At 37.2% G+C, this 17267-nt stretch overlaps 1 protein-coding gene across 2 annotated transcripts in view; it reads left to right on the top strand.

Moving 5' to 3' along the window:
• The window catches only part of scaper (S-phase cyclin A-associated protein in the ER), a 325667-nt gene that overhangs the window by 45812 nt on the left and 262588 nt on the right, over positions 1-17267 (top strand). For both annotated transcript variants that reach the window (XM_059946644.1, XM_059946645.1), the window contains exons 6-8: positions 11732-11832; positions 12888-13019; positions 14736-14887. In XM_059946644.1, coding sequence (XP_059802627.1) covers positions 11732-11832; positions 12888-13019; positions 14736-14887 — 385 coding nt within the window. The remainder of the gene's footprint in view (positions 1-11731; positions 11833-12887; positions 13020-14735; positions 14888-17267) is intronic.

Raw genomic sequence — 17267 nt, 5'->3', positions numbered from 1 at the left:
GTGCTTTGGAATATAATAAGATCAAGTCAAGATATCATATACACACTTTTTTAATAGATTGATCATTCAGAAACATAAGTGTTTATGGTAGTTTTTATACTATAAAAATGTGTCCAATTTTTTTAATGGGAAACCAGTGAAAAATCTGATGCCAGGTTCATTATTGACAAGAATACATTTGTCTAGTTGGAATGAATCATTAAAGCCAATGTATTGATTGGTACAGAATTCTCTATTTTGTCTGGACATAGCTAAATGGTAGCTATTATGACAAAAAAACTTCTCTCTTGCATCTGAGCATAGTGTTGAATTTCACTTTATTTCATGAAGTATCTCTGATCAATTTTCATGTATGTGAAAATCATTAGCAAATACATTGCTGCCCATCTCTTGATTAAGGCATAATCATATCCTTTCCTCTGAATCAGTTTTGTAAGCACACTCTTGGTGCTCCGGTCTCCTTGTGCATTCCAAAGATGTAAGGGTTAGTAGATTATTTGGTCATATGGGTGTAATTAGGTGGTGAGAGCTTGTTGGGCTGGAAGGGCTTGTCACTGTACTCTGTCTCTAAATGAAGAACATTGGGAGTCCTATCCTGCTCTGTGTAGCTGTGTTGAGTAGAGGACCGGCTGGCTCTAAATTCCAGCTTGCCATCTGGTTTTTCATAATTCATTTAGTTGGTTCTGATAACTCATAAAATTATTTTGTATTTGTAAGACTGATAACTCAGCTGGATTTTAAAGACAGTCAGTCATTGAAGATTAATATCATGGCACCAGACTGATATTCTTTCTGCAATATGCAGAATATGAAACAATTGTTTAAGAAGTAGACTCCAGCCACATGAGGTGTACAGCTCTGAGATCTGCCAATATATCAGTTATTTTGTTATGGAACATAAATCTGCTCTGAAGATAGGAGTGTATTCTAGGAGTTAACAATGATCTTGTGTGTTTGTTTAATTTGGACAGATATGTACATGGCTCATTTTGTTTTTTAATAGAAGGCATGTATGATTATTGATTGCAGTATAATTCTGTCAATCAGTATAATATCTTATGTTCAGCTGACAGGGACTCTGGTGCCTGGTTGTGGTTGGAAGTACATATGGGAGAATTGTGGTTAGGTGGTAGATGGGTTAGTTGTGAAAGAAGATCAGCTGTGTTGTACATTTTTCTTTTCTAGCTCTGGACTGTGCCTTAGGCTGTACAAAAGTATTTGCTGTTAATGGTTCAAAATCCACAAATTTAAACCACAAAATGCATTCACTGTAAGTAGCTTGAAGCTCCAGTCTAATGAATTGGATGATAAATGACAATGAAAGCCTTTGGGGATGCAGAACAATTTCTCTCACATGGCCAGGTTACCCTGAAGGCTTCATAAACACGATCTTTAGCAATAACTACACATGGTGTGTTTGATGTCAAACAGGTCATTTTACTACCAGTAGTTCTCTCTGCTGTTCCTGGCTATTCTATCTCTATGCAGAACTATGGGGAATGACAAGTGCTAATGTTACAATTAGATTTTCCTTGCTGTTTACCACCTATTAAATAGTCTGGAATATATACAGGGTATAGTGAAATTCCTCAGAAGTGGCCAAACCACAGTCATCAGTTTGAAGCAATGGAAAATATTTAATTATGCAGTCACATGTTATGAAGCATTCTAATAATATGCTTATTATAAAAGTAGAACAAGATGAAGTTGCTTTCTGCCGTGTGCCTCAAAGCAGCATTTATTGAGATTGGCTTTTTATTGTCACATGTATTGAGAAACAGTTAAAAGCTTGTTTTGCATCCTACTCATATGGATCAAATCACTACACAGCGCATTGATGTAAAATAAGGTAAAACTATAACAATGCAGAATAAAGTGTAGCAGCTGCAGAAAAAGTCCTGAGCAGGAAAACAATAAGGTCAAGATCATAATGAGGTAGATTTGCAGTAGAGTCCATCTTGCTGTACTAGGGAACCATTTAATAGTCTGATAACTGCAGGGTAGAAGTGTACTTGAGCCTGATGGCATATACTTTAAGGCTTTTGTGTATTCTGCCTTATGGGCAGGGGAGATGAGAGAATGTCCGGGGTGGCTGTGGTTTTTAATTGTGCTGGTTGCTTTACTGAGGCAACAAGAATATAGACCAGGGTCCACAGAGAGGAGACTGGTTTCCATGATGTGCTGGGCTGAGTGTCCACATCTCTGCATTGTCTTGCAGTCATATGCAGAGAGGTTGCCATACCAAGCTGTCATGCAACTTAATATGATGTTCTCTATTATTGGTTGCTACATTCCCTTTTTAAAAAAAAACACACACTAGCTGGAACCAAGTCTAAAGTGTTTAAGATGATATCACAAGATGGTGTTGTGCATGGATGCAGCAGCCACTCCACCTCCAACCAGTAGTGAAATTCCTTGTCCTGTCATTTCTATAACTGAAAAACACTACTGGACATTAAGAGTGCTAAGATCTGCAAATCTACCTCACTAGTAAGTGGAATAACAAAGGTCCTGTACAGTTACAGACTAATATGGGGAGCATGCTCTCACTCTGTGCCTCGGTCTGCTACAATATCTTGGGGAAGCTGTCAGAAGCAGTGCACTGGAGTTGAGAATTGTGGTAACTGCACTGGTATTAAAGCAAGACTTAAAGAAGATTCATGTAACCCTGTAAGTGGTGGTCCAGAATGAGGCTGAGCAGCTCAAGCAGTCCCTTTTGAGATACAGGCCATCATCCCATTAGCTTCTTTGATTAGCCTTTAGTGCTTTCTTTTTGCATGAACACTCAAATCTTCTCTTCTTGTGTTGTGTGTAGTATCTGTGCATTAAACAAGTATTCTGATAAGTCTTTGTCAGATCCAGAGGACGATAATGTATTTCCTATATTGAACGCCACAGGACCATAATTTTGTCCAGTCATTTCATTTGTCTGTATCCTTTCATAACTTCCTGTTCCCATCCACACAGCTTATTGCATCTTTATATTGAAGCCATTTACAAATCTGAAAACACAACTCTTTTATTCCTTTGAACTGTCATCTATGATCAGCTTCACTCTCAACCCATTGAGATATCCTGATCAAAAGACAGCACCTTCTCCTTTCTGCCTGTCTCCTCCCCATTCCAACCAATTATGACATGATAGATATTATAAGTTGTAAAATAGTTTGTAAAATAGTTTGAAGTGTACAGTGAGCCTATTGAGTTTTTTTATACTGTATGTTAGAGTGGAGAAAACAGATGAAAGAGAAATTTGTTAGTATTAAAGGTTTTGAGGCAATACAGGATCATTTGAGTCGAGGAGATGCCAATATTTCGAAATGAGTAGTTGAAAGGGGTTAAAGAGGTAAAGAACAGATTAGGAAATTGGGATTAGGATCACTGCTACTGCAGAGAATAAGCTTTAGCACAATGCACTTGAACCAAATTACAAATTGCAATATAAATTGAAAGAACAGCAACATCATCAAGGATCCCAACCACCCTGCTCATAGACTGTTTGTCCCGCTCCAATTAGGGAGGAGGCTTCATAGCGTTCATGCTTAGACCACCAGACTCAAAAACAGCTACTTACCTCAAGCAGTAAGGCTGATTAACACCTCCACCCACTAACCCTCTCCATTGTAACCCCCACCACCATTATTTTATCATTTCCTGTCAGAATCACTTTATGTACAGTATGTACACTCCTGTGCCTAGTGTAATTTTTCGGATATACAATCAATGTATTTAAGCTATCTTATGTGTTTATATATTTTTTAAATTATTGTGTTCTTGATCTTATTGTTTCTTTGTGTTACATTAGATCTGGAGTAACAATTATTTCGTTCTCCTTTACATGTGTGCACTGGAAATGACGTTAACAATCTTGAATCTTGATTTGAGTTAAGATAACTTGTACATACAGCCAGAGTTGTGTCATACAGCAATCTACGATTCTGTAATCACGAATGCATGATTAAAAGATGGAAATCCTATAAATGAGGAAAGTTTATTTGTGGGGAAGAAAATCAAAATAGCACTGCCGTAAAGTGAGCTTTTGCTTTATTTTATATGGAATAATAGTTTCTGAATTAATCTAGGAAATCGTTGCAAAGTTAAGCAATGGCATACGATCATCTGGTCTTTTAGCAAGCATGTCAGTGTCAAAAGAAAACATGCTCCCACAATCAGTACTGTACTTTACTGAGGAACTGTACCTGTGTTACTTGTGCTGTACAATATGCTATGAATGAGGCTGTTGTTTCTCTCAGTCACAGTACATTTCCATGGAAAGAAATTAAAAGAGAGCTGAGCTCAATTTTCTAGGTAAAGGAATGTCCTAGTGGATGATAATTTGAAAGTTGTATTTCAGTGTTGTTTGTGTGGCAAGCTTGACCTTCAGAAAATAAATCCCCTTCATACACAAGAAAACCTGTCTCACAGTGGAGTTTATTTCAGCAAGAAGCTTGCTGTTACACTGCTGATCTCATAAAGACTTCTTTCTTGTCAGCGTCTTCTCCTACAGCAGAACTTTCCACTGTTTCAGCACCACAGGGTATATCTTCAGCACTGGCTGCTGTAGGTGAGGCAGAGAGAGGTATTGATGTCCAGGACCCTTGGGTCCTATGCATTGGTATTGTATGTCAGCAGGACAAAGGGTTGGCGCCAACCGTCCTGCTGTATGCGCCAGTAACTAGAATTAATTACAAACCAATCGAATCCGTTGCAGCCAATTGGTAAGCTAATTGGTAATTTTAGCTGTACATCTATACTTCGTTATCTGCCTGTCTATATCGGCGTTTTCAGAGCCACTTTTGTTCTCTGCTGTCCTCCTTGACAAAATGGCCTTCATCGCTGTAAGGAGAAAGATGCGCACCAACGAGTACGGGGGGCCACTCCAGCTGCATGTCTTGTTTGTATTCCCTTGTTCACCAAATGAGCTTTAGGTTACAGGTGCTTGGAACTGATTAGAGAGATAACACTGAACAGAATTCTACATGGCTGTAAGCTAGCAGTTGATCAGCATGCCTTTCCTCTGCATTTTAAAGAATACAGAATAAAGGTGGATAATGGATTTTTACTTGAGTATTCTTTGGGTGTGGGAGAGACCATGTATATGCATATCTTGACCCTGACTTCATACTTAAATATGCCTTTGTCTTGGCTCTTTGAGAACAGAATAGATGTGCTAGAAGATGTGGTTAAGCTTATAAACACTGTCCCTCAGACCATTTAAACATGGAGCTCTAATTTGGAAAAAATATGATGTACTTGGAACAAAAATTAATTGGCCTGAAGTGTATAAGATATAAAGTTGTGTATGGTTTACATTGCATTATGATGGAAAATCTCAGCTTGGCTTCGTGTTTGTCTAAATCCAGAAAGTTGAGGGCTGAAGCCATATTCCAGGACTCTCTAGCACATTACTAACTTCTGTGCATTGCTGAGAAAATGTTGCTGTTTTAAAGAATAAACACGAGGAAATCTGCAGATGCTGGAAATTCAAGCAACAACACACACAAAATGCTGGTAGAACACAGCAGGCTAGGCAGCATCTATAGGGAGAAGCGTTGTCGACGTTTCAGGCCGAGACCCTTTGACAGGACCAGACGAAGGGTCTCGGCCCAAAACGTCAACAGCGCTTCTCTCTATAGATGCAGCCTAGCCTGCTGTGTTCTACCAGCATTTTGTGTGTGTTGTTGTTTTAAAGAATGCTTCTTTTCCAGATATTAAATTGAAGTGAAATCTGCTTATGAGGTAAAAAGAATTGTGACAGTTTCATTTGAGCAAGTGGAATAACTTCTAGTGTCCTGGAAAACATTTAGCTTTCAACCATCACATCCAAGGAACTATTTCATCACATTGCTAGTTGTGGCACTTCACTGTATTGTGTTTCCCGATGAAACAAAATTAAATCATTCACTATAATGTTCTTAGAGCTATCCGTGAAAGTTGTATGTAAAAGGAATTGTTACTTTCAGCTTACTGCTGTACAGTGACACAGCTAGTAGAGCCACTGCCTCAGTGCTGGACACCTGGGTGCTGCCTGTCAGTTTGCACATTATCTGAGACTATGTATGTTTCCCCTGGTTGCTTAGTTTTCTCCCACATCCAAGGTGTTGCAAGTTGATAGGCTAATTTACCATTGTAAAATGTTCCTAGCATGTAGCTGAGTGGTAGAATCTGGGCAAAGTTGATGAGAATGTGGGAAGGATTAAAAGAATTGGGATTTATATAGTTGTAAATAGTGGTTGATGGTCAACACTGATTTGGTGCGCTGAAGGCATTCTCTGTATGCTGTGTTTCTTCACAATTTTGAATTCTTTGATACTGATGAAACTAGTAACTATCATAGAACAATAGCTCATCTTCCACCAGGGCACTTAGCAGCCTTCAGAACTGAATACAGAGTTCTACAACTTTAGGTAGGCCTTTTTTTAAAATGTTTCTATCAGAGATAGCTATTTATACAAGTCATCCATTTGTGCTTTTTTTTACTCTTTCTCACCACTAGTATAGCCTACCCAGCTGGCCTGGACATAGTCCTTCTATTAGCAACATATATGACACAAACAAGGAAGAATAATGTGCTTCGCACTGGCATATTAATATATTATGACCTCACACTACCCACTTCGTACTACCCCATCACTCCTCTGACTTCTCTGCTGCTGGAAAAACTAATTTGTTCTACTGTTTCCCAGTTCTGACAAATGGTCTCAGACCTGAGTCTTTAACCCCTTTCTCTTTCCACAGATTCTACCTGACCCACTGAGTGTTTCCAGCAATTTCTGGTTCAGTTTCTTCAACTGAAGACATATGCAGTCAGTTTTCGTGTTGCAATGTATTATCCAATTGAACCATAATGTTAATAGAGTAGTTTTTCTTCAGCATTGACTATAGTGGGTTAGGTTCAATTCTCCAATATAAAGAACAATATAACCCATTATATTTAATGTACATCTTCTCCAAGGTATAGTTATTAATTGAAAGTATGCATCATATTGATAAAAGCAATAACTTGGGAGTATGCTTGCTTTTTAAAATTTTATTTTCAAATTAGATCATCCAGATTTATTACCTGTTTTTATAGTGTGAGTTCATTGGTGAATTTTCTGTTGCTTTATTGATAAGTGGAAGTGTTGTATATTCAGTTTAACACAGCTATTGAAGTTATATTGTTGCCTCTTTATATTCTCTATATCCAGCATTTCATTCTGTAACTTCTGCCATCTCTAAGGGATCCCAACACTAAACACTTCCTTCCTTTCACCCTGCCATGCCCCCTCCCCTCTGCTTTCTGCAGAGATCACCCTCAGTGTGACTTATTTTTCTACTTGTCCCTCCCCAATAATTCTGCTCCTGGCATCTATTCTTATAAGTGTGATATTGCTGCACCTGCCCCTGCACATCATCATTAATCATCAGTCTTGGTCCCAAATAGTCCTTCTAGGTGAGGGAACACTTCACCTGCAAGTCTGCTGGGATCGTGTATTGTATCCGGTTCTCCCGGTGTGGCCTCTTCTACATCAGTGAGATCTGAATTATGGGGGCCGCTTTGTCAAACAGCTTCGCTCTGCCCACTGCAAAAGGCAAGATCTCCCAGTAGCCACCCATTTCAGTTTGACCTACCATTCTCATTCTAACATATCAGTCCATGACCTCCTCTGCTACTATTCTGATGTGTCTGTCCACAACCTTCTCTGCTACCATTATTTCTGCAGGTCATCCATCTGTGATTTTTTGACTCACTCTCTCTCTCACCATGGCCACCATGATGAGATCAAACTTTGGTTGGAGGAGCAACACCTCATATTCTGTATGGGTAGCCTCCAACCTGATAGCATGAACATTGATTTCTTCAACTTCCCCATAATTTTGCCCCCTACCACCTCCTCTTTCTATTCCCCTATTCTGCTTGCCTTTTCACTCTTCCTCTTACCCTGATCTACCCATCAACTCTCTGTGGTCTCTTCCTCCTTTCCTTTCTCCCATGTTCAAATTCCTTTTTCAGCCCTTTACCTCTTCCACCTATCCCCTCAAAGCTTCTTATTTCATTGCCCCTTCTTCACCCACCCACTTTCCCTCTCACCTGGTCTCATCTATCACCTGCCAGCTAGTACTCCTTTCCTTGCCTCCCCCCCCCCCCCCACCGCACTTTATTATTCTGAATTTTGCTCGCTTCTTTCCTGATGAAAAGTCTTGGTCCAAAACGTTGACTGGTTACCCTCCTCCATAGATGCTGCCTGAGTTGCTAGCTCTTCCAGCATTTTGTGTGTGCTGCTCAAGATCGGCAGAATCTCTTTTGTGTTTTGGGAATTTTTATATTGTTGTCTTGTACAACTGAATTAAAAAGCAGAAAATAATGGCAAGCATTGAGCATTATATTTGCTAGAGTTTGAAACATTTTGGGTATTGATTTTTCCTCAGCAATGCATATTGCTCATAAGTTGCACAAGTAAAATGCTCAAGTGCATGCACAAGTGACAGTAGCTTAGGGTAAAGTGGTGTGCCAAAGGTGGCTAACTACAGAAGTGATAATCTTATAATATTTTATTTGATGTTGCTACATTGTCTTTAAGGCAGGAAATGCTAGTGGCTGCTGATGTTATTATTTCAGTGTTCCTTATTGACTTTGGCAGTTTATTGATAAAAGTCAAGGACTGAAGTTAGTTATGCACAGGTACTAGACATTAAAGTAATATGATAGGAGTTGAAAAATGTAACTGAGTTACAGTATCTCTTCAGAAATGTTGAGCAAGTATGGATAGCCAACATTATAACAAGAACAAGTTGTCATTGCTTCCGTTTAGACTGGCACCAAAGTCATTGGATTTCTAGAAGATTTGTGAATAGCAATAATTATCATGTTGTCCAGATAACTTTATTGAATCCTTTGCAAATAATTCAAAGTTCAAAATAAATTTATTATCAAAATACATTAATGTCTTGTATACTACTTTGAGATTCATTTTCTTGCAGGCATTCACAGTAGGAGAACAAAGAAATACAATAGAATCAATGAAAGACTACCAAACAACCAAAGTGAAAAAGAAGGCAAACTGTGCAATTCTAAATAAGTAGATAGATAGTACCGAGAACTTGAGTTGTGGAATAAGTTCAGAGATGAGGTTAGTGAAGTTATCCATACTGGTTCAGAAGTTTGATGCGTCACTTAGGCAAGGTATCAACAAAAAAAAATCATAAAGACGTATGGAGAAACAGCAGAAAAGTGAGAATTCAGACTGCATTTCCTTGAGTTAGAATTAGGATTTGAATTCTTCAGCTGCTGTCTTTTGAGAATTTGCTTTGTTGTGCAAAAGGAATAACACCAGTGAACTATTTTGAGAGTATTATTGGCTGTCATTCAACCTGTTGAACCTGACTTTAAGCTGACAGTTGTCATGTTTATCAGCAGATCCAAATTTGTTTTCATAGTTGTGCTGGTTTTAAACAAATCCTGCAGAAGAAATCCAGATGGCTACCAGTGGGGGCATCAATCACTGATTGTAATTATAAGAAAACAGATTGGAATCAAAAGTAAACATACAGTAGTGATCAGAATGTAGGCTCTACAAAAAATAAAGATCTGATGTGGTTACTGGACTACTATTATAGCACCAGAGCTCAAATGGGAAAGTTGCACTAAAAACATTTTCCTTCAAATGTTGCCACAAGTTTCTTATATATCCTTAATTCTGTTGTTGTCACCTCCAGAGGAATTATAGCAAGCATCTCTTCATCATTCTGCTAAAAAGCCTCAAAGTACTATCCTTGGTACACGGCATTTGGGTTGCTTGTAATGTAAAGGGACAAAATTTGAATAGTCCAATTTGGTTTCACTTTGAAGTATATTTAAAATAAAGTATATTTGCTGAATGAGAGTTCATGGAAGTATAGATATAATCTGGAAGTTTTATGATTATGGATAATCTGTCATGGATGAGCAGAATGATCAAAATTGGATGGGTTCTACCATTGGTCACAGTGACTAATGTTTTAGATCGCATGGTCTACACTGTAGAAATGAGTATTTATGCAACAAAAAAATAACACAGGTTTCACATACTAGGCCTGTATTTGAGCCTGATCATGTCACTTAATAAGAAAATGTTTTTTCAAAGTATTGTATAAAATAGTGTCTTAAGCAGTATTTTTATTCGTATTGCTCTGGCTTATGGTTTTTAGTAACTTAACTATTCAACATTGTCAATAAATTTTCATGTTGTAAATAGCATTAATTAAAGTCAATTTGCAAGTATTATTTAAATTAAATTTACCAAGCCTATCTTTAGAAAAAATAAATCCCATTTTGGCTTAAGCCAGTTATTTAATAGAAATTTATTATGTTTGCCTTATGAGTTTTTAAAATTTATGAAAGAGAAAGAAAGGTAAGCTAAGCTTAACTATCTATTTTATTTCAAGAAAGTTTTGCTAAAAACGTATTCTCTACTTTTATAGACAATTATTTTTAGATTATTATATCTACAACATACTGTTCACACTAACATACTGTACCATGAGCTGTAGATATAATAATTTTTATGCAGGGGTTCCCTGAGACCGGTGAATTATTTCAGGAGTTCCTCTAGGGCAAAAAGCTTGAGAAGAGCTGGTCTACTGTAAGCATGTTTGGACCAGCAAGGTTGGATAAATTTTTGAATAGTAGGGAAATAAAGGGTTTTGGGGAAAAAGCAGGTTGGTGGAGATGAGTTAATGGCCAGATCAGCCATGACCTTATTGAATGGGGAAGTTAAACCAAACAGATTTTATGACTACACTCAAATTTCTCCAAACCTAGATATGTAGATTTAAATTACTCAAACTACAAACCAATGACTTTTGGCATTAATTCTGACTATCACTTTTCCTTATTAGCCATATGGGTGCGCAGTATCTGAAATGCTCCCTTGGACAAAGCCCGAGTGTCGCACTTGGTAGAATAAAGTCAGACGAGAAAAAGTTTAAGAAACGTGATTTTTTTTTTGTACCGTATTTCATTAAACCTCTCAATAAATAAAATAAGTATATGATTTTTCAATTTTCATTCTAAATATATATTGTATACGTAATATACAAAAAAAAGCCTAAATTCAAAATTAAAGTTATGTTTTGTGGGTTTTTTTCCCATTTGTAAAGGTGGTTTCAGGGACAGAGAGGGAAGTTAGAGGTCTAGTTAGGGTCTTGAATCAGGGATGTGGAGGAATTAGAGATCATGCCAGAGTCTCCACTCCATATTCAGAGGCCAGTGACACAGACATGGGACATCCATGGACCAGGCCGGGATGTCTGGCCAGATGTCGGCCTACAAACCAGTTTTGACAAGGGCTAGGGTTATCAAGTTATTAGTGGTTTCTGAACTTGGCATACTGTGCGGGCAGGAGGAACCGGGTCCTTGGGATTAATAGCCAAGGATCAAGGCTTAAGTGTTGAATTGCAAGTCCAGAAGTTGAGCCTTTTTGGCTAGAGTCCTGGATCTGCAAGCCTGATGCCTGCAAGCCCAAATCTGAGTTTTGACGTATATGTGATAAATAAAGTTGAAACTTGATTTGTAATTTTGTAATTTTAATTGAAATACTGAACTAAACATACTGATGTTTGGTTCTCACTGGTAGAACAGCAATTTTCTTGTGCTGGGGTAGAAGGATCTGCTCCCTTAAAGTATGCTCACACAGTTTATATTTTGTGAGATGCAGGGTCATGCAGGAAATGTTGCTGACAATGAAACTGTAATGAATTTCTTTTTCAGGAAGTCCTAATGATGCTGGATAACTATGTGCGTGATTTCAAGGCCTTGATAGATTGGCTTCAGCTCCAGGAAAAGTTGGAGAAGACAGATGCACAAAACAGGTAGAACTCCACATTTGACCTGAATGATCTGTATTAAGGAATGATAACTGTATTCTGTTAAATTGGCATTTAGTCTTAACTGCTATTTTTAGAAGAATAGCCAGTCCAATACACTTGAGATGGAGGCCTTGGAAAGGAATTCCACGACAACCCTCCATCACATCTTTACAAATCATTTTTAAAAGATAATTAAAGATGGGCAGAATGAAATGTATTTCAATACCCATCTTAGTTTGGGTTAATGGTATAAATGTAGTAGTGCAGAATGTTTTGTATGCTTACTCCTTGCTCACGCATTCAGAAGGAAACCATTCACTTCCATTTATCGATAACCATTCCAGGACCCATCTGTTGGACAGTGGTACTGTAGTTACTGCCAAATGCTCAGCTAGGTACTACTATTGTAGGTTATTGTTGAAAGAAGTTTATTGCAATTTTTCTAGGGCCACCTTCAGTTTAATATTTTTCCTCATAAAGCACATCATGGTTGAGCTACGTCCAAAAGTTAGACCAATTATGTTGCTTTGGGGTATGATGTGATTTTGTTCAATTTTTCAGATCCAGATTAATAGTTATGTCCGAAATGTTGTTATGTGTTAGTTTAAATAAAGCAGATTTTAGAAAGCACCACAGAAAATTTATTTTCTTGTATCATTTATAAAGTTAAACGAACAAAACAGAGATTATAAAAATTAAAATGAATGCACACTTCCTCAGTCAGAGCATTATCTGAACTTTGAACAGCTATATTGAGAAATATTTGTTATTCTTGTCCATGACAGTAATATTTTCAGTGGGTCAGCTTTATTGGTGGTATCTGTTCTGCAGATGCATTATCTTTGCATGTTATCAGATGAAATTGGATGTATAGCGTTTACATTTTTTTTGAAAAGAAACTAGATAATGTTTTCTAAGTTTTGGTTATCATCTTTGTGAAATTTTATTTTTCTTTCTCTGATGCCTCCATTTTCTTTCTGCACATGGAATCATAAATGCATACAGCGTTATGTGCATCTCATAACTTCAAATTCTGGTTATTGTTTCACTTGTTTCAGACCTACATCTCTTGCCTGGGAGGTGAGGAAAATGTCACCAGGAAGGCATGTTATGCCAAGTCCGCCTGCAGACAGGATTTGCACTACATCAAATGCTCGAAGGAGCTTAAATTTTGGCGCTCCCAATACTATGTAAGCAGTGCTACCTTTTTTTAAGCTGATAATTGAAAACACTTATATACCCTTCCTATGGAATACAAACCAGTTATACTTCTGGGTCCAATGATTTGAGGCCAGTTTTCTGGATTATTCAAAAAATTTGGTTTGTGCAGTTCTGTACATGTTACAGGTAAACTAATTACCTACAGCTACATTGCATTTTATGTTATTATAAGCAGCCAACTTGTGCACAATATAATCTCTCAAACAAATGTTGATAAATGATCAACTAACCTATTTATGGGATAATCAGCTGAAAAAAATACTGTCATCAAAGCACCAGGAGAACTTCCTCCTTTTCCAATAGTGCTGTCTTATTTTCTTTGTTGTTTACCTTTAAAAATATAGATTTGTGTTGTTTTGGGCATAGGAGAGCAATTTAGATGATGGGTTTAGGACTTGGAGTGGAGCCTGAAATTCCAGTCTTCTGACATTGGGATAAACTGATAATGTTGTATAGTAATGGTGTTCTATTGATTTTTTTTTTGTGTGTCTGATGATGTTCATGACAAGTGATCATTCCTTAATGTTGAAATGAATTTGGAACAGACTTAGTGCCACCAAAGTGTCTCAAGCGATGGTATAAAATCTTGCTCTTCTCAAGTGCTTTTCATATAATTTAACATGTTTAAATTACTCAACAAATAAAGGAACCCATTATTGATCTCTAGACAAAAATAGGAAGGAAAAATTTAGAGAAAGTGATGCCTATTATTTCGTTGTGACAACAAATCTCTTTAGCAATGATTAATAGTGGGCGATAAAGCAGTGTAGGCAGTTGTGTTAAATTGAGCATACTGATCTCCATTTTATTTGAAGAACATGTTTTAAAATAAAATGTTGGCGTCAAAGGATGCTAAATCTCTTCACAGGATTGCACAGCACCCAATCTTTGTAGAATTGAAAACATTTATTTATATGCAGTAGGTGCACTACCTTATTCAGTGCCTAATTTGTTAACAGTGTTATTCTTTGTTCTGACATAAATGCCATCTTATTAAAGTAATCCAACGTGAGATTAATACATATAGTTTGAACTTCGTGTAACGTTACTTACATGGGACTCCTTTTAATTTATTAAACACATTGCCACTGAAGAAAGTTCATGACTTATTGTGGTTGAAGACTGCTGAAGAGTTGGTTCAATGCATTGGCTATTTTGTTATGGATTACCTCAGGAAATGTCTATTGATTATCAAAGTGGACTGTAAATGTTGGTTGATATTGACATGCTGATTTACAAGGAATTCATACAGTGGGATTCCTCATCCAGGATCACAGAACAGCTAATATATATTCTGTATAAAACTATTTTCTGTTGTTGCTTGTGTTTTGCCTCACTGGATTCTTATTAATAAATTTGAGACACAGAATTAGAGACTGAAAATTATGTTGAGTATGTGACTGAAAGTGCTATTTTAACATTTATAATGCATAACAGATTTGGACTAACAGTTGGGACTAAAATCATTGACATGTTAAGATAAACACTTCGCGTTTCACATTGCTCATCTGCTCAGTGGATGTAGCATCTACGTGCAGACATAGAGTTTGAGAGGCATTGTGAATTAGAGATTTGGTACTTAGAACCAAATTGGGAAGCCTGGTCTCAACATCCCTTTTATATTTTGGTGTTAGTAACAGTTGCTCCTCATGGTTTGCATCTGAATCTAAATATTTTCTATTTAGGGCAGCACCCACAGCCTTGGTAGCAGCTCGCCTTGCTCCAACAGGTGTCAGTTGGGCTGACAAAGTAAAAGCTAATGGAGCAGGTACAACTATTTCTGCAGCTTCAAAACACATCCAGAAGTCCTCAGCGCGGATTAGATTGCATCCAAATGGTGAGTTATGTTATCATCATAAAACAAAATCCTAGAACATCTTCAGTACTTTATTTATATACATACTCACCCATGCCTGCACAGAGATGGAAAAAGGAGATGTATTACTTCTGGACTGAAGGGAAGGTATGTCACCTCTCGGTGCAGTTCGAAAACCACCCTTATTTTTCTCTTTGTATTGACATTTAGTTGAAGGGGAATTTAACTTAGTTATTTGAACCTGACACTTGCTATTTACTTAATTTTCTAAATTGTATATCCAGTTATCCAGAATCTGCCGTGTACATAGATTAATTCAGATCTTGTGTTTGTTTATGCTAGAAAATATTCTATCTTGATTAGGATTGTAAATTCTTTATTTTGTCCACAGCAATTTATGAAGTGAGCACAATAACTAAGCTTGGTCTTAAAACTATAAACAGAAGAAATTTTGTGTTATAACATGCAGGATATTAATGTCTCTTCAAAAAAATTATTTGTTTAGAAAATGTCTATCCACTGATAGCTGTATCCTTTATAGTGTATATTGTAAATTGAAATGAAAGGATATGTAATTTTATTTATTTTAATTTTACAATTAATTCTGATATTTAGGATTTTTAGAAAAACTTGAGGAAAGTTTGTATGAGATTTTTGAATGAAAAAGACCTAGAGTGTGTACAACCACTTGCATTTTTTTTAAAACAGGGTAATAATCTGAAGGTACTACCTTCCAGGTTACCAACAGATAAACATTCTCTTGATTTTAAAGATACTAGAATGTCTTTGAGCTTAATATTTAATTTTATCACCTAATATTCAAATAACACATTTAATAATGGGTAATAATGTAGAAAGTGTTCTTTCTAAACAATGTTTAAACTAGATATTCCTATATTTTTACTGTATGTTGAGTTTCCACAGCCTGAGTCCAAGTTATAAAAAGTTACACTACTGTTGGGACAAACTCCTCAATTTTAACACGACATTGCCACCACCCTTTCTGTAATTTGCTGTACCGCATGTGCCAGAAGAACAAACCTCTGTGGTAGGACTGCGCAACATCAACATTTTCACCAAATATTTCAGTAATAACAAAATAGTCAAAAATTGCGTCACTTTATCTTGAGTCTGCTACAACATAAACATAGCCAAGCAGGCACTCTGGCAGTCTCAAGCGACACATGCAAGGCCTGTCTGGGATTGAATCTCCTTTTAAATCTCTGTTGTATCAACTTTAACCCTATGACTCCTGTTTACATCACATATTCAATCATTGTATTGACACAAGGAAAGTTATTTATATTCTGACTTCCTTTGCTTGGTTTCTACAGCTTATGAAAATGTAGGTTGTGCAGGGAATGCAAGCTTTATTAAGTTATGTCCTGGTATGCTTTTACATTGATACTGTGACTGGGGAATACCTCTTTGTAAGATCCAGAACATTGGACATGGTCTGGAATGGAGAGCATAGTTTACAGGGAGAAATTGGATCAGCTAAGATCGTTCTCACTGGAGTGCAGGAGGCTAAGGGGTGACCTTATAGAAGTCAATGAGGTTTTACTGGCCATAATAAGGTATACAGTCACAGTTTTTTCCCCAAGGCTATGGGTGTCTAAAGCTGGATGGATGGTGTGTAGATGAAACCAGCTGCCAGAGCAGCTGGTAGAGGCTAGTGCAATGACAACGTTTAAGAATCAATTGAACAGATTTGTGGATAGGAAAGGAGTAAGTGAATGTGGACCAAATATAGGGAAATAGGCAAAGTGCAGATGGGCATCATGGTCAGCATGGATAGGTGGAAACATAAGGCCTGTTTCTTTGCTGGACAACTCTGTTCCATTGTGGAAGTATTGCTGTGGAAACTGTTGCCATCAGTGCAAATATGATGCAAGCAAAAGTGCTGAGAAAATGGAGTACAGTATTTTATAGAAGCAGATTAGGAGTTTGTGCTGTCAAGATAGTTGTGAGAGTCTGTATTGATAGAACTTTAACTCGTCTGTCTTTTATTTCTGCACAAGCAACAGGTATCCAACCAAATCTGCGCCTTAATTTCTGCTCTTGCCCCCTTTCCCTTGTACCTTGTTTTCTAACACACCAGTATCCCCCTATCAATGGATCATCTTCTCTGATTTCCACTATCTTCCATGTAATGGTCCCTTAATAGACATACCTTCCTTTGAAGGGATTATTCCATTCAGAATACATGGAATGTTCCCTTCAATACCTTCACCCTCTCTATTTCTTGTGCAGCTGCAGATCTCTCATACTTTCTACCTCTTCCTCTTTGTCCAAGGATCTATACATTATTTCCAGCTGAAGCAACAATTATTTGTACCGTTTCCATTTTAGTATAATTTATTTGATACTTATGATGTAGAGAAGAACATCTCCATTTAGT

The sequence above is a fragment of the Hypanus sabinus genome, chromosome 21, assembly GCF_030144855.1.
Source record: "Hypanus sabinus isolate sHypSab1 chromosome 21, sHypSab1.hap1, whole genome shotgun sequence".
In the NCBI taxonomy this organism is placed as follows: domain Eukaryota; kingdom Metazoa; phylum Chordata; class Chondrichthyes; order Myliobatiformes; family Dasyatidae; genus Hypanus; species Hypanus sabinus.
The sequence above is the reverse complement of the archived record's forward strand: the minus strand, read 5'-3'. Positions and strand labels throughout refer to the sequence as shown.